Source organism: Nasonia vitripennis, chromosome 4 (assembly GCF_009193385.2).
Source record: "Nasonia vitripennis strain AsymCx chromosome 4, Nvit_psr_1.1, whole genome shotgun sequence".
NCBI lineage: Eukaryota > Metazoa > Arthropoda > Insecta > Hymenoptera > Pteromalidae > Nasonia > Nasonia vitripennis.
In genome coordinates this window covers 11,840,323-11,864,711 of record NC_045760.1, presented here as the reverse complement: position 1 = coordinate 11,864,711, position 24,389 = coordinate 11,840,323, and the positions used below count along the sequence as shown (strand labels likewise).

At 38.7% G+C, this 24,389-nt stretch overlaps 3 protein-coding genes and 1 long non-coding RNA gene across 13 annotated transcripts in view; 2 read left to right on the top strand and 2 right to left on the bottom strand.

Annotated features, from left to right (window-relative positions):
* LOC103316435 (protein vein) overlaps positions 1-24,389 on the top strand; it is a 278,093-nt gene that overhangs the window by 238,256 nt on the left and 15,448 nt on the right. For all 3 annotated transcript variants that reach the window (XR_004227473.1, XR_004227472.1, XM_031928950.1), the window contains one exon: positions 23,889-23,969. Coding sequence is in view for 1 of the 3 variants with exons in the window: in XM_031928950.1 (XP_031784810.1) it covers positions 23,889-23,947 (59 nt within the window). In the remaining 2 variants the exon portion in view is untranslated. The remainder of the gene's footprint in view (positions 1-23,888; positions 23,970-24,389) is intronic.
* Positions 6,216-13,230, bottom strand: LOC116417178 (myb-like protein X). 4 transcript variants are annotated; one of them, XM_031928939.2, is made up of 3 exons: positions 12,306-12,401; positions 10,969-11,694; positions 6,216-10,626 (listed from the first exon to the last, which is right to left on the bottom strand). In XM_031928939.2, exons 1-3 carry the CDS (start codon positions 12,370-12,372, stop codon positions 9,557-9,559), a joined length of 1,863 nt encoding a protein of 620 aa, XP_031784799.1. In that variant the 5' UTR covers positions 12,373-12,401; the 3' UTR covers positions 6,216-9,556. The 4 variants fall into 4 exon arrangements, with proteins under 4 accessions (XP_031784799.1, XP_031784800.1, XP_031784801.1 ...); XM_031928940.2 differs by lacking the exon at positions 12,306-12,401 and adding an exon at positions 11,782-12,061; XM_031928941.2 differs by having other exon boundaries at positions 10,609-10,898; positions 12,306-13,230.
* Positions 13,380-17,052, top strand: LOC116417180. The gene is made up of 3 exons (XR_004227475.2): positions 13,380-13,523; positions 14,362-15,296; positions 15,374-17,052. It is a non-coding gene; the product is annotated as an uncharacterized LOC116417180 (long non-coding RNA).
* On the bottom strand, positions 16,752-18,630 carry LOC107981699. Of its 5 annotated transcripts, XM_032599376.1 has the most exons (4): positions 18,276-18,630; positions 17,657-18,212; positions 17,319-17,554; positions 16,752-17,248 (listed from the first exon to the last, which is right to left on the bottom strand). In XM_032599376.1, exons 2-4 carry the CDS (start codon positions 17,697-17,699, stop codon positions 17,183-17,185), a joined length of 345 nt encoding a protein of 114 aa, XP_032455267.1. In that variant the 5' UTR covers positions 17,700-18,212; positions 18,276-18,630; the 3' UTR covers positions 16,752-17,182. The 5 variants fall into 5 exon arrangements, with proteins under 5 accessions (XP_032455267.1, XP_016843570.1, XP_031784822.1 ...); XM_016988081.3 differs by having other exon boundaries at positions 17,657-18,630; XM_031928962.1 differs by having other exon boundaries at positions 16,946-17,248; positions 17,319-18,212; positions 18,276-18,421.

Genomic DNA, 24,389 nt, shown 5'->3' with positions numbered 1-24,389 from the left:
GGTCGCGTAAATAGACGAAGAAGTAGCTGTACGTACCCGCGAGTTTAGTTTGCAGTACAATGCATCACTCAATTTCTGTGCAGCATCTTGCGTTATACCTTCAGCTATAGAGTGTAACCACTTTCGTAGCACATATGCATGATTGAGAGCACAATCGCGACTGGAGTTTATACCTTGAATGCCATGATTTAAACACATGAAGTTACCTGAATAATTTATTTTCAATTCGTCAAAATTCGGGGCATACATTTCTTCAACGTTCACAACTTCTCGACACATTACAGTCTCCAGGAATCTCCAATTGTCATGACCGCGTGTAAAAATACGTATAGCCACTTTGGCTATTTGTTGTAAATGATACTGTAGTTGTTCAATGGTGATGTCACCTTCATGCCAACGAATTCCATGAAAATGATTAGAGATGTAGTCGTTAGTTCTTTTAAGTCCAGTTGCAAGTTCTTCAAATCTATGGGGTTCCTTAACTATCCAATGTTGGACGATTCTGTGCTCTAAACCAAGTACACCAACTTCTTTAGGTGTAAACTTGTTGTTACGGTCTCTCAAACCCTGAATATTGATAACGTAATCCATGATACTATAAAAAATTGACACAGTTGATCCAAACTTGCTCACTTCTCAAACGTCACTGAGAGTATGACGTTTAGCTTTTTTGCTCATCTATAGCATAGAGGCGCTGCTGTTGCTTCTTTCCCCATCCTTCTTCTCCTTCTCCACCTTCTCCTCTTACTTTTCCATCGCTTTAACGGTATTATGCATTAAAATCCGTTATTATTTGCCTACTTGAATCTATTTCCAAGACATTGTCGTAGACATTGTCGTATTCGGCGTAAATTATACAATTGATTGTAGATTCAAGTGCTCTTTCAAATTTTACCTCTACACGAACACTGCCGTGCTTAATTAAATTCCAATGAGAAACTGAATTTGCTGATAAATCAGGCGTTAGATCAAAAGCAAATAATGTATACCCTTCATCGTAGTCCGATCGTGAGATAATTAATGCTTCGTTTAGAAAATGAATTCCAGTCCCAGAATATAGTGTATGAAACGAGTCGATAAATAATTGACTTTCACCCGTAAATCGAGGCTGCAATGGTTTGCTGGGAATCTGGACACCATCCACATAAAGAGAAATATAGTTTATATTAAAATGTTGGAAATTAAATGGATTAAACTTTCTATTTCCATTGAATGCCTTGTTATCCACAAATCCAATGATTATTCTTTTGGGTATTTGACCGAGAATAACGTTGTCCAGTGTATCGCCAAGAATACCTCTATGCATTGTAAATGCCTTCAACTCCACACGATTGATTGGGTATTTATCAGTGGCTTTTGTAAGTGCATTAGCATGAGCTAGTATAACACCTGGACTTATTTTAACTCGACGCACAATCAGTGAAGCTTCCTTAATGCGTATAGTTTTATCGTCATCTGTAAAATCCATCAAACAAAAAGCATCCTTACTCCTAACCAATCGTAATCGCAGTTCAACACCATTTAACAGAAATTTATTTTGATTAAAAACATCGCAATGCAAATGACCGAGTAAATCGACAGTTTTACCATTCTGGGTAAAATACTGACGGTTACACTGACCAATATTTGCATTTACATCAGTACGCTTGGTATTGGGAGGCGCTGCCCATTTTCCAGGGGTATCCGCATACCAGAGTCCACTCGTGAGATGTGATTCCATACTACTCTTTGAATAATTTAACAGTATTTCGATGTAAGCTCGGTAAGGATAAGCATTGTTTGGTGGTGAAACCAATTTTTGATTAAAGAAAACGTCTATTTGGTTAAATAACGAATGTAACGTGTTATTTATTGCTGCTACCTTCGGATACTCTGTAGCTTTAGCTGCTTCTGTTATTTCAACATTTGGCTCTATCTGCATACGAATGCTTAGCATTGTGTGTGCAAGATCGAGATAATCACTACGAGCTGGAACGACGAATTCCAACGGTCCATCGTCTGTTAGCGAAGAAACTGGTTTATAATGTATAAATTGAGAGCTTTCCACCGAAGTCTGTGTAGGTGGTAATTTAAATAAATCTAATTCTGATTTCATGCATTCGCATGAGTTTGAGTGTAGAAAAGCCATATTAAATAATATCTATGTAGATCCAAAAATATCGCTCACACTGCGTTGTTTTCTCTTCTTCCTTGGCTTATTCTTACCCGCTTTCTTTTTCGTAGATTTGCGAACACTGACACGGCTCTTCTTCTTCTTCTTCTTTACACGGCCACTTTTACTGCTGATGCGTACAGCTGAACTGTTCTTGGACGATTGACGCTTCCGCTTTTTAGCGCGTATCTTATATTCTGATCCCTTCATCATAGCGGCAATTTCATCAGCGGCTTTATGCTTAAGATTTTTACCGAACTCACGCATGCGCATATTTACAGCTTGTTTAAAATTGCTTCCGTGATTTCCCACATCATCTAGTACATGCATTCCTGCTCTGATAGCTTCTTTTCAAACGGCTTTAGCACCACTCGTAATGTAAGGTAAAACTCTTCGAAATAATCCACTCAAAAAGCTGCCGATTCCACCATGACCTCGTTGATAAGTTGAACCTGCAAACACTCGACGTACTCCTCCTCCACCATCACCACCACCGATTTGATCGGCATAGTATTCTGCGTAGTAAGCCATTTTTTTTTCTCATCGGTAATATCAAATAAAATTCGTCCTCAGCCATGTTTAAAGTGTAACGATTTCGCTTGCTTTAATCCACGAATTAAATTTATCAGGATAACCAAGCCACTTTACAAAAACTTGTTTTTTAACACCACGTCCCCTACTCTTGATCACACGTTCCACTTTGAATTCCTTATTTTATGATAAACGATCATCGCCAACTCGAGCTAGTTCTTCGGGATAAAAAAATCCGTCGATTATTTCACCTTCTAAATCAGTCAATTCATAGGTGAAGAGATTTGGACGACGTGAGACACGGGTAATCTTAAAGATCTTTTCACTGTAATTCTTTTCGTAACCTTTATCGAAGGTGCCTTTCAACCGACTGATGCGAACATGATCACCCACGCTGTATATATGTGCACTAGACTTTTTTCTCTGACTAAGAGCTCTTTTTTCTAAATTTTTTCTTGCCACTGCATTACGAATATTTACAACTGCCGGAACCATTTTAGTACCACTATGCATAGTGTTATTATACGCGTAAACGATATTTTCAATAACATCGATATACCTATGAGTATTTTTGTGAGTAAAATATCTGAGTCAGTAAAACATACGTTCTTTGAGCGTGCGATTTAGACGCTCGACGACGGCTGCTTTAACATCGGGATTACGTGCTACTAGAAAATTAATCTTGTGTTGTTTTATATAATTTAGAAAATCTGATCCGACAAACTCTTTGCCTCGATCAGTTTGTATAAGAATTGGGCGTCGCCTATCGGCTCTTTTTAAGATTTTGTCGAAAGCAGCTACAACACTTTTTGTACTTTTGTCACGTAAAGACTCGACCCAAGCATATTTACTGAGAACATCTATGACTACAAGTAAATACGCAAAATTATCGTTATACGTTTTGAGAGATTGCATGTCACACAAATCCATTTCCCAACAATCATCCACATTAGTGACATTGTACATCAATCTAGGAAATTTTCGTCTAATAGGTTTGTGTAGTGTGTATGCATCTTGATTACTTAACCACTCATTAATCTCGCTTTTCTTCTTCTTATTTTTACCATTGATTCGTAACAGATTACGTGCACCAGCGTATCCAGTCTCGTGTCTAGTGTCAAAGTATTGATTTTCATAAGACATGTTAAATTTTATAAGCCAGCCACTTGTTGTCTGCTTTTTGCGGTATGGATTTTTTCTTATTCAAACGTGCACTACAGCGTTGTGCGGCCGCGAGTCTAGTACCTTGTTTCAGTCTGTACGCTCTCGGAATTATTTCTCTTGGTTGAAGGAATTTTGTTTAATGCACGTTTCAAACTTTCACTAATTTTTATCACCTCTGGATTACTTATTAATTTGGGTGGAGTGTCAGTTGTTGCTATAAAATTAGCTAATTGAAATCTTCCTACAGGTTCTTCAACAGGTCTACCCGTACCACGTCTTCTAGTAAATCTATAATATTTGAGTGTGGTATAGCTTTATCATCAATGCTAACTGTACCTGAATTATCCCATTTAATACGATGCAATGCTGATTTCCAATGTTGAAGCAATAAACGTGCTTTTCTCACATAACCCTTGGAAATGCTTGCAAGTATCGCTTCATCGGGCAATGGACTCGATATATCTTCATTTTCATGCTCTACATCCAGTATATTTGCATCTGATAAAAGTTCCTGACGTTCCAAATTTTTAAAATGAAGATATCTTCTTAAAATTTGCAAATGTTTTTGACATTTTTCACGTTCATCGGTGACACTTTTTGAAAAAAGTATATCGTGCATCTCAGCATCGAGACGACTTAAATTATCACCCTTTGTCTGTATCGTTGGCTCTAAAGCATTACTCGACTCTTCTACTATATGTTGTTGTTGTTGTTGTTGTTGATGCTGTTGCTTCGTTACTCTCTCGTATGTTTCCTCTGGTACAATGACCATTTTACGAGCGTGCTCCATATTTTAATTTCCAGAGACTCCAAATATTTTTGACACAAGTGCACCTATAATTGGTGCAAGTAACATTGGTAAAAAAGCTAAAAAAGCACCACCGTTTTGAATACGCGTTTCTTTTTTTTTCCAGTCTTTTTCACTGTTATTACTACTGGATTTATTTAATAATTTTCTCAAGACAATTTTATGTTTTTTTAACTTTGACTTGTGTGAGTTTTTTATTTTAACGACTCCGCGCAATACATTTAACACGCACTCGCATATGCTTTTAATGAGTTTTTTATCAGCTACACGTAACAGTGCTAAGCGCTGTTGACTATCTGCATGACAAAGAGCATTCAATACTGCAACACACTTTTTTGTAAAATGCTTTGGTAGGCATCCACACCTTGTATCTTCTTCTTCTTCTTCTTCTTCAGTAGCAGCAGCACCACCACCACCACCACCACCTCCACGTTGTCTACGACTATCGGTTCTCGCAGACGCTCCTCTCCCTGCCATTGTTTCAATCAAACTGAAGCTTTAATCATAGAATACTCTACTTTTATCGGAATTTCGTATTCTTCTTCGGTACATATGCGTAACTCAATTTATCATCGGGAAAAACAGAGGTACGGAAACGAAATTCATCCTCGGTCGACTGTTTCAAATCCAGCAAAAGATAGCCATGAGAAGTTGACGTACTATCGAGATACGCTTCTTGTAAAAATTTTGGGTCTTCGGGATAGACTTGACGCGCTAGATATTGTATTTGCGAACGATCACGTGGATTTTTAAAAATAACGAGGTAATTTGCATTTAATGAGATATCGCGTTGACCAGCTCCTTTGTGAAAAAGATTTTGTGTAATAAAAATCATACTTAAATTCTTATGATGACTTCCCTTTGTAAATACATCGAGAATAATGTTATTCGAAGATTCTCTCATTAAATCATCGATAATTAATAATTTTTTCTTTTCATTGTCTTGAGAATAATCTGAAGGCTGAGGTAATCCCTCGTGAAATTCAACAATTTTTTTTCTACTCTCCCTACTTATGCCTCCTGGAACAAAGTCTGTCTCATACGTAGCCTGCCACTCGGCATAATAGAGTAATTTCCGATCAAAAGTTACACTGCACATGAGTGGAAGATGTCGAAGAAACCTTTTGCAAAAACTGTTTTACCACATCCCGTGGGTCCGCTAACGATACACGTAAACGGATGTTTGAATCGCATATCCATTTCGCCGAGTACTCACACACACACACACACACACACACACACACGCACATACACACACACTCACATACGAGAGATTTTCCTTAAAATAAGCTTATGGCACGCGGACGGTCGGCGGCGGCGGCAGCGGCGCGGCGCGGCACACGTAAAAATAAGCTAATTTTACGTGTACTGAATCACAAGCTGTTATTACCGCTGTTTAAGCTGATATTTGTGTCCAACAAGCTAAATAACACCGCGAGTAAGCTGAATTATGCGTTAAAATGAGCTAAATTTCCATAAGAAGCGTTCTCTTCGATGACAGAAGCTATACTGAGGATATAAAAATGTGTTAGGGATCTTTTAAATGGAAAAATAAGGAAATTATATAAAAATTTGTGTTTATTTTTATTTACAATAAATACATCCAAAAAGTTAATTATTCTTATATCCAAAAGGTAGAGATTTACGTGACGTAAATAAGGTATCGTCATTTTTTCAATACAACACAACATGTTTTCGATTCTTCACGCGTTACAACTTCATGCATTTAGTTCTTCTGATAGCTTTGAATTTTAAGCGTATTTTACTACATTCATCATTCATTTTTTCAGATTCGTGATCTTCGTTTGCAAAGGCATCGTTAATCAAATTCTTAATGCTATCAAAATTAATTTTTACACCGTTTGAGAAGTTTAATGAGATACCTTTTACTTTACAACATTCAATTTTATCATCTTTATTGGGTGTTACAGCTGTGTAAGCGTAAAACTTTGGTCCTCCCGAAACAAAATTACTTATATACGTATTCTCACCATAACCACAAAGTTCATCTGTCATATCACCTAGTTTAGAGCCAATAAAAGGTTTATACTCATCCGAAGCATCGTCATACGAAACAAATATACAAGAATCTGTGTCATAATAAAGAACGCGATCATCCAACCTTCTCAAGTAATTATATAGTTCTAAACGTGCTTGAGCAGTGGTGTAAGCCGCATTCACGACACTCGTATGCGGGGCAGGAGTGACAGCCTTATCCTTGTATTGCCAATTCACGTACAGTATCTCATCATTAATTGCTAGTATATCATTAACATCTCTTTCCGGACAAGTAAGAAGTTTTAAAAGAGATTCACGTGATTTTACAACTTCAATTTGTTTCAAATTACTCCGTTATCCAAACTTACCCCAAAACGAATTTAAGCAGAGCTTAGCAACAGCTCGTAAACCTGAATTTTTTTCGATATTATTTTTATCCAAAGTTATACCCTCATCGAGTCTATACTGTTCAATGTATTGTAATTTAGTTGCTTCATCAGTACACCATGAGGGCCATCCGCTAGCCTCTTGCTTGATTTTTAAGAAAGTATTTACGTATTCAGCAAAAAGACCTCCGCTACCATCAATTTGATTATATTGTGTCATCTCATATTGCCAAATAATATAAATTTTCGTAATACTGTAACCGAGTTCAACAGCTTTACGCAACTCATCAGCAACCCAGGTGCCCGTGAATTCACGCATTTGTGGATCTTCGTGATTGCAGTCACACTGCTGCATTTCTTCGCAGCATGAGCGGCAAAGAGCAAAAAGAAGACGTCCGTGCATTTTAATTGGTAAGAGTGGAATGTGCAGGTCGCGCGGTGGTAAGATACTACATTTAACTCATCCTTCACTATTGTTGAGATTATTGTTATTCCCCTGCGTTAATTCGTTGCAGTCTTCACCAATTAAAATTCGCGGATGTCCTACGGGAAATCGACCTCTTTTACACACGTACGGATAAAGAGAGCATATATCTGTATATTGAATTTTTTCGTTATTTCCGATCGTGTACTCAGTAACTATATTCTCCGTTCTACCTCCAAAAAAAGCATCGCGCGGATTCAACGTTATACGACTCATAAGAGGATGCTGTGTTACATATTCGTAGATTTCGCTTTTCTCTGCTTTTATCCGATCAAAAGTACATTCCCATATCTCTCGAACTTCGTAACCCAGGGCTTTTATTTTTTGAATTTTCCGAAAAATATTCTCGTACGACTCATCCATAGTTCTGCCGTATGACATTATTTTATCTCGTCGTTTATTAAAGCAAATAGGGCAACCGTGTGTGTAACAGCCTTGATATTCAAAGACAATACCTTTATTTGCATTGTCATTTTCCGGAGGTAAATAGCCATCTACACGAAACCCTTCTGGAAGCATAAATTCACGTGCTCTACCCGCGTGTATGATTTCCCGACCAATCTCACGTTCACACTGTAACAGCCACTGTATTGACTTTTGCGAATGATTATCAGCGCGTCGATATCCACCTGCTGGAATGATACCGATAGTTTTTTCGCGTAAGAAATTTTTTCTATACACAATGGAGCATGCAGAAGCTATGGTCGTTGCCTCTGTAAACGGACAAGTATTCCCGCACTTAATGAAAATTTTCCGAAAAGCCATGCATGCAAGTCTTAAAATTTCTACATCCATACGGCAATAATCGAGTATTTCACGTTGAAAATCAAACTCATAAGTATTTCGGTTCTCCTCATACCATACAATAAACTTTTCCCTCTCAGACGTCGACATGGCATTAGGCGCATAGAACGATGCTTCGGGTAAAGCCCCAACATAATTTTGATTATCTAAAGTATTGAATAGATGAGGAAAATATCCTTTTTTGCTAGCTGGCGGTAGAGAAAAGGCTTGTGGTAAAGCACTTAATTTCATGTGAAAATAGTTTAAGCTATCAATAAATTGTATTCGCTCGCATTGAAGCATAATTATATTTTGTCCATTCAATATTACGTTCGGTACTATTGAGGTATTTTCAACGATTTCTCTCAAAATAAATTGGGCATCAAACCCACGAGAGTTATGAGCAATACAAATTATTTGACCGAAGGTAGTTTTCTCGCGTACTGTCAAACCTATTAATTGTTTAACTGGATCATCGCGAAATATATGCTCTCTTACACCACACGTATGGCATAGTATATTTATATTTTCATCATCCATACAATCATCGCAAACCTGTTGTACAACACATAGATTTGGAATGTGTATTTTTATCTCTGTATGTTCACGGTAAGCAGAATCTTGACGCGTCTCAAAGTCATAAAAAATAAATAAGTTTTTCTTTGGGGATTTACGATTAATCTGTGCGTTAACATTACGTCCAATGGGTTGAATATAACAGAGCTGTTTTACATCATGTTTTTCGCGACATAAGTTGCACCAATTGATTCCACACTCGTGCTTTGACTTGTAGGTATTAATTCGTTTGCAACACATATTACAAACTTTTACTACATCGCATATTTTTTTATTATTTTTGTTGTATGACCCATCTATTTTGTGACGGTCGAAACATATTTGCCCGTAAAATTCTCGGTTACATTCTACACACTTTATAATATTTATATTAGAATTATACGTTGGCGCACAAAAACACCTGCCACATTTGGCTGTGCATCTATGCTCATCTACGTATCTATAGCTTTTATTACAATGTTCGCAGAAAAAACGATTGCCTGCAGCACCGGTTAAATTTAATATTGTATCGAAATGACGCCTTCGCGCGTCGTACAAAAGATTTATAACGTCAAAAGAATTTGAATTTAATAGAGGTCTTCCATCGTAAAAGGGCGGTTCTCCACTGCCAAAAGATAAACTATCGTATATTACAATAGCGATATTTTTTGCAACATAATACCGTTGATACGTCTCTATTTCTCATATACCCACCCGTTTGCAGGAATTACGACGTTTGCATTAATAGTAAGGAGATTTGCGCGCTCTTTTTGCATACCACGTCTGCTACCTCTGACAATATTCCAAGTATCAATGGCTTCGTTTGAAAATAATTTTTTATACATCATAAAAGCCTCCCCGACAATTATGCTTGGCAAGCATAAATTATCGTTATTTCTTATAGATATAACCGATCTCTGAGATAAGCTATCAACACTCATTCTCTTTCTACTTCCACCTCGGCCACCATTAGGTATATTAACAAGTGTTAATGTTAGAATAAAGCTCTCATCTATTTGAAAATCCTCATTACTCTGAGCTAATCCGCTTATTAAATTCCATAAATCATTGTAAAAAAAATTATTTACTAATCGTAAAGATAACCCACCCGGGCCTCGTGCAAAATTTAAACTTCTAACGGAGACGCCAATCATGTCGTTTTCATTACATAATGAAATTATATAAGAATAAATATCGCGAATAACTAACTCCAACCAAACTATCGGATTTATAGATCGAATAACTAACTCCAACCAAACTATCGGATTTATAGATCGAATAACTAACTCCAACCAAACTATCGGATTTATAGATCCATCCTTCGGTGGAGATCTTATTTTTAACACAATACGTCTACCTTCTATTTTATACTTAGATATATAATGCCAATTTTGTTGGAAAATATCAAAACGATTACCAGGAGGCTGGATATCCTCATCCTCTTTTTCCTCATCGACTCCTTGATAATTCATATTATCGTCTGTTTCGCTTCTCTTCTCATCCTCCTCGCTGATCTCCTCCTCCGCCTCCTCATTCTCCTCACTGGGCTGATTATCCTCTTGTTCGTAGTCAGACAAATCATCATTATTGCTGCTTGAATTTTCAATTCTTCTTCTTTGTCCTCTACTAACTTGAATAGAAAAATAACTTTCATCGGCCTCGTAATCCTGCGATTCTATAGAAGTATTGGTGTTCGAAGATGATGTAGATAAGGGAAAAATGGTTGTAGAAGAAGAACAAGATGAATCGTCAGAGTGATTATGTTCTGAAAAAATTTATTGAATACAAAATATTTGAATACCCTATTTTACACTTTCTTATTTTTAAATTATTCTTCTGGTGGTCCTGAAAAACTCTGTCCCAGGCGATTAAACACTTCAGGTAAATTTTCAGTGTCTAACAGTATAGAATTTTTATCTTTACAAGCATTGAAAAACCAACGTATTTCTTGTGCTCTTCGAACATACATGATACGCATGATATCTTGTTTCAAAGCCCTGGGGCACTTTGCAAATCCTTCGAGACCACGTCGAATAACTTAAATAATATTTAAAAATAAGAATTTATTTCAAGAAAAATGTATATTTAAATACAGCATAATACTCACGTTCATTAATTTGACGATCTCTTGGATTTCCCTGGTTAAAAAAATGCTCGGTGACCAATCCTCCAGCGCTTCTTCTTGTGTACCGCATTTCTTCGGGTTCTACTGGTCGGGCCAAAAAGTCGAGGATTTGTTGCCGTCTTTTGACACATGGATGCTCCGCATACTCAATAATATTCTCGCTTTCATCAGCTGCTCGTTCCATCAAGCGCTGTAGAATATTATTAGCAGCAGCTGTTGGCTCTATACATGTGGCAAGAAGGTGGTCAACATTAACCATGCGCTGAGAATCCCTATTGGCAGGTACATCTTCAGCCTCTTCCGCTCTAGCATCGTGCTCATTCTGCGCTCTCTCTACTGCTTCATCTTCCTCCTCCTCCTCCTCCTCCATCGCCTCATTCACCTGAAGACGCACCGCTGCAGGCGCCGCAGCTACCGCTGCTGCTGCTTCTCTCCTTACGGCTTCGCTCTCCTCCGCCCGCAACTCCTCTCCGTGTGCATCGGCAGCGCTCACCCCCACCATTTCAGCCGGTACAAACTGTACATCGGCTACAGCGTTCAGCGCTTGCGCTGCATCCTCCTCTTCCGTCTCCCTTGCCTCTCTTTCTTCCTCCTCCACCTCCTCACCTTCATCCGATGACGTAGGTTCAACATATTCACTTGATGTGTATTCTGTAATATCATCATCATCTTCATCAGAGGTTATGTCGGCTAACAAATTTTCTAACGCTGAAATGTAAAACAATTTTATGTTAAAAATACAGAGCTTACTTTTTATAATAAACGTTATATGTATTCGAAGGTAGTGATGCATACAACGCATGAATATTAAAATCTCTTTGATGTCGAATGAATTAAAACAAAATATTAACCGATATTTGATCACACATTTTTTTAATAAAAAAAGCAAGAAGTATAGTGAGAAAAACAGTTGTTTAAAAAAGTATTCTCACTGTCATAGAATATAGCGGATGTATATTCTTTGATTTTATAATTATACGTTATATTACTGTAATGATAAAGAAATACGCATCGCATGCTATGTAATATGACAGATGTAAGAAGCTAATATCCCTAGCGCTGAAGCAGACGACTTGAAAACACTAAGCGTCATACGTAGCAGTCGACGCGTTCTACGGCAAGAGCAGACGACACTGCGTTACGAATGTGTGTATGCGCACGCGAGTGAATGAAACAGAGCTTGTAGCAGCAGTAGCAGACGACGCTATCAGCTGTGGCACCGTTTACCTCGTTGCCAAGTACAAGTGCTGTTTGATTTTTATTAATGACAACGCTATGATATAGTGCAGAAAAATTGCAATCAATAAAAATGTACTCACCATTATTCTCCTCGAATGCTGTCATTAACCGCGTCAACACAGGTAAATGCGCAAAATTTTGTTGCATACAAAATTCTGCTGCGCATCGCACAGCTAAGTTGCATTTTTAAAAAATGCGTCTATGAAGCTGTGCAATTTTCCGTGGCCCACAGCATCGTAAAAGACGTGAAAACTGGCAGCATAATTGGCACGCTACCATGCGTTTCACGCGTAGACACCAACTTCTTGTACACCTGCGTCTAACAACACTATTTGCTTGAAGATTGCCTGCGATGCGAAGTACTACACTGCGTAAAGACTCCTCGGCTACGTTATACATTCTTGCGAGCTCTTGATTTAATGCAACTACTCTCATGACTACTGAGCTCCTGAGGTCAACGTAGGGTTTATATAGTATAAAAACGTCTTGCTAGTGGGGGGATGTGTGGACTCGCGCAACAGTATAAAGCACAAAAAATAACATCCTGTGATAAGTTTTGCCTCAGCTTTATCATTCGCGAGTATCAAAATTTCGCCGATTGTCACTTACACGGTAAGAGGATCGACTGATTAATAGGTATTGGGGAGATTCCACATGATTGTACTTCCCTACTCCTTACCCTGTAGCCGTACCGCGTCCGACTTTGTCATCGAGTTTTCATCTACATGATTCTGTGGTCATTGGAGAATTCGAACTGTGAACGTGAGAAGCGCATCTATGTAATGTTTGTATTCATATTCCTTGCTCCAGTTCGTTTTGTCGACATCGTTCGTCGTCGTTTCCGTTTTTCTGTTTTGCTGTTGAGCAACTATATGTTTTTAGAAATTTGCTGTTTAACTACGCCAAAGTCATTTCGGAGCTGAACAGAAAAACACAGAAAAACGGAAACGATGACGAACGATGTCAACAAAACGAATCGGAGCTAGCAACACGAATACAAACATTACATAGATGCGCTTCTCACGTTCACAGATCGAATTCTCCAATGACCACAGAATCATGTAGATGAAAACTCGATGACAAAGTCGGATGCGGTACGGCTACAGGGTAAGGGGTAGGGAAGTACAATCATGTGGAATCTCCCTTATATTACCAGTTCGACTCGCCTGCATCTCCTGACAACATAGCTGACAGGGGAAAGCTTGTCATCGTGAAGATAGAGGCGAGAGCTGAAGAAGAGACAATCGACGTCGTATCGTGAAATTTTGTGTTTATGTGCGTGAGTGTATAGTGAACGCGTAAGTTTTATCATTAATTATATTTACCCGTTTATGTGTGTGTGTGTGTACCTAGATTAGTAATTAAGAGTAAGGAGTGATGTGTGAGAGTGTGTGCGTAAGAGAGAGAGAGAGAGAGAGAGAGAGAGAGAGAGAGAGAGAGGAAGAGTGTGCGTAAGAGAGAGAGAGAGAGAGAGAGAGAGAGAGAGAGAGAGAGAGAGAAGTAAAGCTTGTGCGTGAGAGAGAAAGAGATAGGGAGAAAAAGAGAGCGTGTGCGTAAGAAAGAGTGTGTGCGTGTGAGTAAGAGAGAGAGAGAGAGAGAGAGCGCAGTGTAAGAAGCTAGTGTCCCTCGTGCATTAGCAGACGATACGATTGTGTGTGTGTGTGTGCTCGCGTAAGTGTACGTATGTGTACACATGTGTGATTGGATTTATATTGTTTATGATAATTCGAATAATAATATTTTTTATAATAAAAACCATTATACATTGTAAGAAATGATTTTTTTATTTACTAACTTGGTGTGTGGAGACAAATGACATCATTACTATTGTATCCTTATCTTATCAATGTAAACAAATAATTTAGTTAAGGTATTGTTTGTTTACATAAATAATTAATTAAAATTATCTATATTACATGTAATAAAGATTATTTTAATTACTTGTTTGTATAAACATGATACCTTATCTATATTACTTGTTTACATTGATAAGATAAGGATGCGCCAGTGATGACGTCATTTGTTATGTCTCCCCATACCGGCTTACTTACTACTAGAGCCATGTGCTATTAAAATTGTTGAAAATAAAAATGTGGATGATGCATGTATTAATTATAATAATATTAATCAAAATAGGAAAAAAGCTAAACCACGAGGAAAGTTTTTAAGACCATGTGCTGAAATAGATTTACGCCATCAGAAGCCGATCAAAATTCCTAGACATCGCTCAGTTATCAAAAATTATAATTCCATTAAAACAAAAAAAAAATAAACAAAACTAGATTATCTGTGCTAACTTCGAGTTTTTTCGATTCCATATTGGAAATACTTACTTCAGTGTATTTTAACATTAATGAATTTCAAATTTTCATTGATAATTCAGAAAATATATTTGAAGGAATCAAACAAGAGTTTTTTATCATTTTACGTACTTACGTAGCAGCACTTAATATCACAACATTATATACGAATAGAGCAGATTTTCTGAGCAAAGTTTGTATTGATCAGCACAACAATAAACTTTGTTGGAGTCAGCCAATTGGAGATTTCGTTGCAAAAGTGATGTACCCTAATATTTTTTTAAAGGCTTTGTGCTTGGTTCCAATCGTATCAAATTGTCATCAGAAGAATTAATGTCTCAAAATTTAGGAAATGAAATATACAGCAAACTTCAAAAAGAATCTCAAATTCCATGTGAAGAGTGCACAGTTATTGATTTTATATGAATTAGAGATAAAAAATTTACTTTGCATTGACGTAGAAGAATGTGATACAAATAACCAAAACTGTTCAGTACAATTAGACAATCTCAATGTATATCTTACCGTTGATAAACAAAAGCTCACCTTAGTTGGAGTTGTAGCATATAAATAACCAATTGGAAATGTTAAGGTTCGACACTATTTATCATATTGTAGAGACACTGAAGGATCTTGGTTCATGTATGATGATACGGCTAACATAGATAAACCAATTAGATTAAAAACTAAGGATACATTTTTAAATATAGCACTCGCTATTTACTTTGCATTTAGTACTCATGAATCAACATCATAATTGTCTTCTACTGTGTGAGTAATAGTCATTTTATTGCGTTCCGTAAAAGAATAAAATACAAATATTTTACTTATTCATTTTCTTATTGCAGATTGCAGATTTTAATAATAAATATTGGACAATGTGATAAAGTAATTGTAGCTTAACTTACCTTTCACCAAAGAAAACCAAAATAGAAGTTTGGTTGAGCAGACGAAGAGAGTCGCCCAGTGTCGAGATGGCTTATTATTAAGACTTAATACACCTTCATAATCACCAATATCGAAGTCTGTTATTAATTGGACCAACAGCTTTTAAATTGACAAAAAACCAAATAATACATTTAAATATTTTATTGCGAACAAGTGACCAACTTAACGACAACTAGATAATTCCTTTAAAGTAAATTAAATTTTATCATAATATGTTTTTTTACTATTTTGTTTTCCACTATAATGAAAGGGTCAAAATATGATTAAGTGGGATGTGCAAACTGTAGTGTGTAATAATACAAAGCTAAAAAAGCAAAATCATTTTATATATAGAAAAAAAAGATACAAAATCAAATCTTTTCTAATATTTTTAGATTTGTAAATTTCATAAACACTTAAAATTAAATTAATGCATCACATCTTAAAATCACTTAAACGATGAAGCATTAAAATACAAAGGTCAATTGACCTAAATATTGGAATATATACAAGAAGATATTTTCTCTCATAATCCTAAAATAAACAACTAACAAAAAACGATACTAACGCTATATCGTAGAATCATTAAGTTTCTCTGTGAATGCTTCTGCCTATAACGAAAGAAGAAGACAATTCGAGGCTTTTTCAACGAGCTTTCTCGACGATATGAAAAAGCTTAGTATGCGTAAATGAGGGACTGAATGTACAGAAAAATGCGTGTAAAAAAATAAAACAAAAAAAGGGTTACGATAAAAGGGAAGCAGCAGAAAACTTATTTTTCTACAGAATGTCCTTGCTCTTTAATAAGGCATAAATAACAAACGAAACTAAATAATAATATACTTCAATGAAAGGAAAAATGAAAAAGGCGTTGTATGTGCATGATAATGTAAGATATTTGCATACACGTTCTACAATGTCGACTTTTACGTTTGGTTTAGTTATGTCAAACACATATCCAATATGTAAGAGATTTTTTTCTATGATAAATAACAAATGGTTTTAAAAGAAAAAATATTTAAATATATTTTCGTAAAAACGTGGAATATAATACAGCATAACTTGTTAAACGTGATAGAACCGCAATATAAACTGTATTTTGTTTTTCGCTATAAATGAAAGGGTCAAAATATGATTAAGCGTTCCTTGCATGACAGGGTAAACGAACAAATAAAGCACATAGCTGCCAAGATTAATTTATACTTATTGTTAGAAGAAAAAGTTGTGCATAGTTAACTTGTAAAAATTTCTCATCATTTTCAGGTCCTAAGAGTTGATATAAAACAAGAAACGTCAATATTTTTTACAGCCAGTGTTATAATTAAAAGTGTAACATCAAAAATACATTATCTGTTTCTTAAGAAAATAATAAATATTTATTTACATCTTTACTGATTCTTTGCTCGTTCTTTTTCTTTTAATTAGCTTTCACTGTAAATATTCATCTCGGATTATCAGATAACCCAAACTATTAAATTGTATTATTACTTAAATAATCTATGTAGAGCACCAGTCACGTATAATTCTATTGAGAGAAATAGTAACTTGTGCCTACCCCAATCCACTGATGAAACTGAGACCTTCCGGGAAAATCTAGTCGTTGAACAAGACATCATGATGTACGATCAATCGTTCAGAGTTGTGCTGCAGATCGAGTAATTGCAAGCTTCGTGAACGGCAAACAATGTCCAGAGTATATTTTGATTCTAAGATTGTCTGAGCAAATTTGATCAGTGACGTCCATTTCGATGCAGAAATTTATAGCTGTCATTCTGTGTACTGCAAACCCAGCATCGCTACAAATTAAAAGAGATACATTGTTTATACCTTGTGATGAATTTCTTTAAGTGTCAGGAAAATACTTACACATGAAAGGGTTATTATGCGCAAAGTCATAAAGCTTTCAATTCCCAGATGCAGAGTTGCTTCATCGTCCACTAGTCTTGTAGATATGATCTTGCCTATTTCAGACTTAATATCATTTGGCAGTGTTCCTACTATGCATGGCAGCATGAATAATCGTACTTCACTACCCAGCAAAGTGTGACTTGACTGGATTATTGTATCTCCAAATGTTTGATGCATGTGCTCATTAACTAGTGCTAAAATCAAAATTGCAAGACAATTGGATAAAAGCTGCAAAGTTGTGATGATTTTGTAAAACTTACCAACAATTACTGTTGCTGTGCATCTGGAGCACTTACATGAATGAGATGATTCTGGATTAGCAAAAGATGCATTACCCATCCAATCCCAAGTGAATTAATCGAACTCCTTGGAGATTACTACGGACACTATATTCTGTCATGGCTCGCACTAGCTTCTTGGGAGTAGTTGCTCCATCTTGAATTAAAATCAGAGCCATAGTCAGCTAGCAAAGCAGTAGCGTAGGTTAAAACTTCAGGAGTGTAACCGATTGGAATATTTCTGGATTTTATTGCTTTTAAATGTAGACTAGATGGTTTACACCAACAGACATTGTTGCTATGACTTTTAATTTTGAGCCATCAGCTTTTAGAACATCCTCATCTATTTTATCAGTTAGTAGACGGTAAAGAGCATCTGCTTCTTTTATTCTTTTTATCAGCTCCAGAGCGTGATTCAATGGATCCTTGATTTTTTGAGAATGATTCCTCAAGTTGAAATCATTCAAGAGTTTTACCGAGCACAGGATCATAGCAAGGGGATTATAGCGACGTTCTTTCTTACAGTTGCAGAAACCTTGTACTTTTAAAACTTTTCTCCTTTCACTTTGTAGGGCTGCAGAAGTCATCAAGCACATTTTATTTTATAGAAAAATCACAAGAGAAAAACGTTGTTTACCCGTCGCATCAGCTGTTCGATTCGTCCTGATGAGTGATGACGACTTGACGAGTCGCAGAAAAACAGAACATGCGTGAACCGCCGCGTGTGTTCGGGACCGTAAGATGGCGCCGCACGCGCACGCGGGTGGCTGTGATAATAAATATTTATTATTCGCATAATTACTGCGAATTAAACATAAATAAATATATTTTCAGAATCCGCAATTAATTTGCAAATGTTTTGTGCTACTCCTATACCGATTAAAGGTTATTTACTTAGTCTAAATGAGCTATCCCCATTTTCCCGCTGTTTCAATAGTTTTTTATTATTTATAAAACAACTAAGATATCCGCAAATTTTTCATTTGCATTTGCAAAATCTGCAAAAACTTCCGCATTTAATAGAATTTTTTTTATATTTATATCTTAAAGTTACCCGCTCACTTCGGGAAGCTTCGCGTGTGATTGTGAGCGCTATGGCGAATGTGTTCAGTTGAGGGGGGTTAGTCGACGGAAGTCGAAAATTTTCGAATCCCGAGGCGAAAAGTTTTCGAGAAAACGAAGTGCTTCGCACGACCAAAACATGGCTATAAATTTTTCGAAATTCTCCGCTGGCCCCGATGATAAATCTTAAAGTTATTTGGCTTTGAAATTTCCGAAAATGCGAGCGACAAGCTTATCCCTCGTCGTCCATTCTTTATAATATTCCATCCAAAGTTCGAGCGTCGCTGCGCAGAGAAGGCACGAAGAGATATACCTATAGACAGCCGTGCATCAGATAACAACGCTCTCTCCGCATGATCAGAGCCGGAGAATTAGCACGTGTTCCCTCAGTGGTATCGGTCCGGCTCGGGTATGGCTCGCGGCATCTCCGGAACCGCCTGCAGATGCAGCGAGCCTTACTTGCGCCATCAGCTAAGCCTCGGGGCAGTGCACAGGCGTCGAATCGGACTATAGCGCGCAGTATAGAGCACAGAGACAGTTTTGCACACTGAGGGTAGTTTATACCTCGGCCTGGCCAATATATCGAGCTGAAAGCCTTTGGGAAATTGTCTACCCTGCATGCGAAGGGCCGCCTCGATCAACCGTGAAATGTATAGTCCGATACGTATAACGAGTGCAGAGCGTATACGCAGGATCAGCCGCTCCCCCGACAGCCGATGTCCGGAACAGTGATGCGCGCTTGGCCGTTGTTGTTGTTGTTGTTGTTGTTGTTGCTGTCTTTGTCTTTTATCTATCGAACCAACTTTTTGCGCCTGCGGAAGCAAGATTCCTACCGACGCCGGTCTCTTGGGAGAACGCGCGCGAGTGTACAGTCGCAAGTGTATACACGCTTGCAAAGTTCGCCTTCGCGCGCGTCCCAGTTTCCGGAGAGAGAGAGAGAAAGCCTTCAATTTGTTGGTATAATCCTTCGAATCTGGGGTATTAGCGCGCCGGGGATAATTGAAATTCTTTTAATTAGATGGCCGAGGACGAGCGGTCGGTTCTTTTTTCATCCCGCGAATAATGGTATACGGTAGGCCTAGCCAGCGGAAGCTCGTTTCAATTTAAAAGTTCCATTGTGTGTTGGCTGCTGCTGCAGAGCTCGAGAAGGGGGGAAGCCGCGTGTGTTATAGGCAGCAACTTCTCACTTTGGATTAAATGGAAATTAAAAAGTTTGGAAATTAAGAGGTGGAAATAAAACGGCAGTTTGTCGAGCCGCGGCATCAGCGCGAAAACTTCTTTCCTGCGGCTGATGGACTCGCAAATTGACTTATCGATCAGGCATTTTCGGCGCTGGATGTGTTCATCAAAGCGGAAAGCCGCCGGTTGATCAGCTGATAGGGATATCGCGGTTGAAGAATAGTTGGCACTGGGGAGAATCCGCTCGTGTATACTTAAGATGTAATTTGGAAATTAGAAATTGGAGGATGATCGTTCATTTTTCAAGAGAGCCCTCGTTCGCCAAGCATCGATAATAAATAAACGAGGCGAGATGAAACGCGAACTTTTGATGTAGAAAATACGGCTTTCGATTTAAATATTTGAAAATATTTTCACCAATTCAATGAGACATTAAAATGCACATGTAACATTCAAGGCATAAATAAAGCGCACAATTTGAAATTTTAAACGTTGCGCGCGCCTCTCCCTGTCGTGGTAAATAGCCTTTAAAGGCAAACGCTCCACTTGCGTGTGCGTATATATATACATACATATAACTGATGTCTCTCTTTATATTAACTTGCCGAGATGGAACGTAAACTTTGGATAGCAGGGAAAACTGCGTCTTGCGTATATTCGAAGAGCAAACACTCAAAACGGAAAAAACACTTCTGTAGGTACTTTACGAAATTGATTAAAATTTAACTGGGTATACCCTCGAAGAACAACTTTAAAAGCTATACGCGCTCGTAAAGTTCCGTAGTTGTTAACCAACGGGAATTGTTCAACTCGCAATCGAAATAGCTTACGTTGTTTGTTAAACAGATGAGCTCGACCGATAAATAATTTTGCATCAGCACAATCCGAATTCTCGAACTCTCGAGCGTATACACCGACTGCGCGTTTACTTTTCAAACTGAAAATAATAAGGCACTTGTCTGGCGCGCTAATCCGCACTGGAACAAATTGAACGATCATTGAAATTCGTCGACGAAATCGTTATTCTCTATACCACGCGCACCCGAGGCACTTAGCACACGAGTCATTATCGAGGCTATTCGTGTACCGCTAATACACACGCGCGACTTGGCGACGCACCAGAAACAACTTTCGTTATAAACATTTGCCGGAGAACGAGCCAGAGAGCTTATAGGCGCGGGCCTACGTTGCTCCTTAAAAACAATAATATAATACCCCCTCGAGAACAGCAACGAGGGCCAGGCACGTGAGCAGAATTTTTCACGGCAGAACAAGCGCCTGATTATTTTTCCGGAGAGGCATCAATTTTTATCGCCGCGCGACGAGGAGGGAAGTTTCATCGAGGTATTTGATTTGATTCCGGCAGCAGCCGCGAAATTCGCGACCGGAGACGCCGGGGAAGCAAACTCGAGGACGGGGGATTTAGTCCGCAGCGTCGGGATTTGTCTTCGCGCTCGCTGCGGCAGCTCCGCTGGAAATTCATGGGGTTTAAATATATTATATATAAGTATTATATAAGCGGAATTTTGAATCGCAAATTTTCGCTCGGAGATTCGTAAGTGGATTTGCGCAGGAATTGAATGGTATAATACTTTGTCCTTAATACTGTATTAATATCTCGGGCTCTTGGCGATCATCATTTTTCCTCCTTTTTTCAGCAATGCACGCACAAAAGCCCGCGGCTCTGAATAGTCCGTAATGCTTGAATAACGAGTGCAACTATAGCATTCTCGGAATAATGAAGCGTCCGGTATATCAGTCACGGACTTACGTACAATTATCCCGAGCTCCCTGTAAACGTGATCCTTGGGCGCGAAAATAAACGCGGATGCCGAGCTTTCCGTCGTTTGGCGTTTAAAGAAAAAAAATCATCCCCCTCGTTCGCGAGCAATAAGTTTCATCGTGTTAGCTCCGCGGGCGAGTATCCGGCGGCCCACGTGCGCGCGTTATAAAACTCTGGGGCGACACGAACAAGGTATACATACTATAGAAAGAGCAGTGGCGTACCAGCAGCGCGGGCATCGGTAGTCGCGGTCAAGCAGCAGCAACAGTAGCAGATAGCCGACTGCAGCAGCGGAGAATAATTCACGAGCGACGGAAATAGAACCGGGGGCTCTTCGCTCGGCTGACTATAGGTAGACTCCGTCGCTCGGTAAAGTCGAGTTTGCAGCGCCGGCAACCCAAAACCGCGCCGGGATATAGCTACAGGTATAACTGCGAGGATATCTCAGAAATTCGAGCTTGCTGTCCGATATCAGAGGCTCCGCGTAATGCCGCGCGCGATCAGAGCTTTTTCGACTGCAATAATTGTCAAGAGCTGCGATGTATCGGCGGAGTTTGATCATTATATACATCAGAGCTATATTCAGGGGGAAAAAAACAAGCAAGGGAAAAACTGCGGGGCGACGAGCTTTTATCCGCGCTCGAGTTATCATACGCGCGCCGCGTGTGCATTCGCTCTTCTCTAGAGCTTTTTTGCGAGCTTAACGCTCTAAAAGCTTCCGGCTTATTGGAGGCGCTCATCGAGGCGAGGCAATAATTTCGAATTAATAAACGCTTGTCCCCTGCAAGTATTTGCATTTTGATTCAATTTGCATGCCAATCGAACTCCCTCTGTGTATCTGAAAATTACAATAAAACATTGTTTCAAGTAAATATCGCCGCTGGAGCTATTGTCTGACTTCTGACGCCGCGCTCCCGCTCGCGGCACCATCAGACAATGCCACGTTCAATTTTGAGGGAATATTTCGAATTCGCAGGGCGCGCGCCCGGCATTTTACTCTCGCGAGCGTTAAAGAATGCCCCGTATATATAGTGTGCGTATATACTCCCCGAGAGCGCATCGCCGTATACGAGAGTGATACGGTAAATAATAAATACGACTGGAATATGGAAACGAAACATTTTCCAAAACGTACTGCCGCGCTCGGTATATGTATATACTTGTATACGCTGTTCCGTATATGCGGGGGAGTAAGGTTTGTCTGACAATGTTTTAAGGAATACTTATAGACGCGGCGCTTTCAAAAGAATTATGAAGAGAGCTGAGAACACACACTGTTTCGTCGTCGGCCATCTCAACGCGTATCGTTTCGCTGCGATGATTAAAAATGACATTGTTTCAATTGCAAAATCAACTTTTCACAAAGATTCCAACACGTATAATCAGCATCCGTGTTCCAAAACTGACGGTATACATATGGGGAATTCTACGGGAAAAATGCCATTTTCTGGTTGGAGAAACCAAGAAAAAACAAATGTTGGGGCACACTCCCGCGACTTTTTTGTTCTTATTGTACATGTTTAGAACCATGCAAAACCACGTTCCAACATCGAAAAAGTGCCTTGTGACATTGTTTTCTAGGCCCTTCAAATTCGTCGAAAAATAGCCATTGTTCAATGGCATGCACCTAATGCATAAGGGCACAAACAGAAAAGGTATTACGGTAGGAAGAGAGTATGGGAAAAGAGCTTAAATTAAAAAAATGCGTTGGAAATGCTTGATTTGGTCAAAAGTTACGCACAATTGAAAATGCGGATAAATCATGAAAATTGCAGGATTTTTTAAAGTCAAGTAATTTGTATCTTTTTTCATGATTTTTCCACATTTTTAAGTGTGCGTAACTTTTTTTTAAATTGAAGCTCTTTTCCCGTTCTTTCATTCTACCGTAATACATTTTCTGTTTGTGCTCTTATGCATTAGGTGCATGCCCTTGAACAATGGCTATTTTTCGACGAATTTGAAGGGCCTAGAAAACAGTGTCACAAGGCACTTTTTCGATGTTGGAACGTGGTTTTGCATGGTTCTAAACATGTACAATAAGAAAAAAAAAGTTGCGGGAGTGTGCCCCAACATTTGTTTTTTTCATTTAGTGAGTATCGCGAGCTTATTATTAAGCGCGAGCTTTATGCAATTTATCAAACTCGACTGCGCACACGTAACGGATGTTTTGTATATTTTCTCGCTGCAGTATGATAAGCCTCACGATCGCTCTCTTTCTGTTTCAAGACATGGACATCGACAAATTCTCTTCGTTCACCGAGGACCTAGATCTCGCCCGCTTCTAGCGCATCTAGCGGCACTGTCAAGGTAAGCTCTCATCTGTACATCATACATTATACGCATCGCCAGACTCGAACCTCGTGCTCGATAAAAGCAAACTTAATGGATAACGAAAATTCAAAACAATCGACTCGAAAGTCGCCTACAATAGAGATAACGTCGTCTAAAGCTTTATATCGCAAGTTTTCCGCGCCACGCCCTATTAACCATCCGGAGGACAAATCGTCGGAATAAAAATGTCCAACCCTCATCCACTCGGGAGGATTAAGTCCTCGCGCTGCGCTGTCGAGAAAAAGGCGCAAAATGACGCGCACACGTCGCTCGGCGATTACAACGGTGCGAGCACGCGCGTCAGCCCGAGAGTCAAGAGTCCTTATCTTCGCGCGGAGTGTCCCTGCAACCTGCCGGCATTTCTTACTCCGCTCGGCTCGCGCCACTGTTTAAGCT

Excerpts from the sequence above, each read along its gene's own strand:
- LOC107981699 (XM_031928961.1), bottom strand. The coding sequence starts at position 17,699 with ATGGGTAATGCATCTTTTGCTAATCCAGAATCATCTCATTCATGTAAG. Across the intron at positions 17,249-17,318 it reads GCATAATAACCCTTTCATGT|CGATGCTGGGTTTGCAGTAC; the intron begins GTAAGTATTTTC and ends TTTAATTTGTAG.
- LOC116417178 (XM_031928939.2), bottom strand. The coding sequence starts at position 12,372 with ATGCAACAAAATTTTGCGCATTTACCTGTGTTGACGCGGTTAATGACA. Across the intron at positions 11,695-12,305 it reads AGCATTCGAGGAGAATAATG|CGTTAGAAAATTTGTTAGCC; the intron begins GTGAGTACATTT and ends TTTACATTTCAG. Across the intron at positions 10,627-10,968 it reads AGATCGTCAAATTAATGAAC|AACATAATCACTCTGACGAT; the intron begins GTGAGTATTATG and ends AAATTTTTTCAG.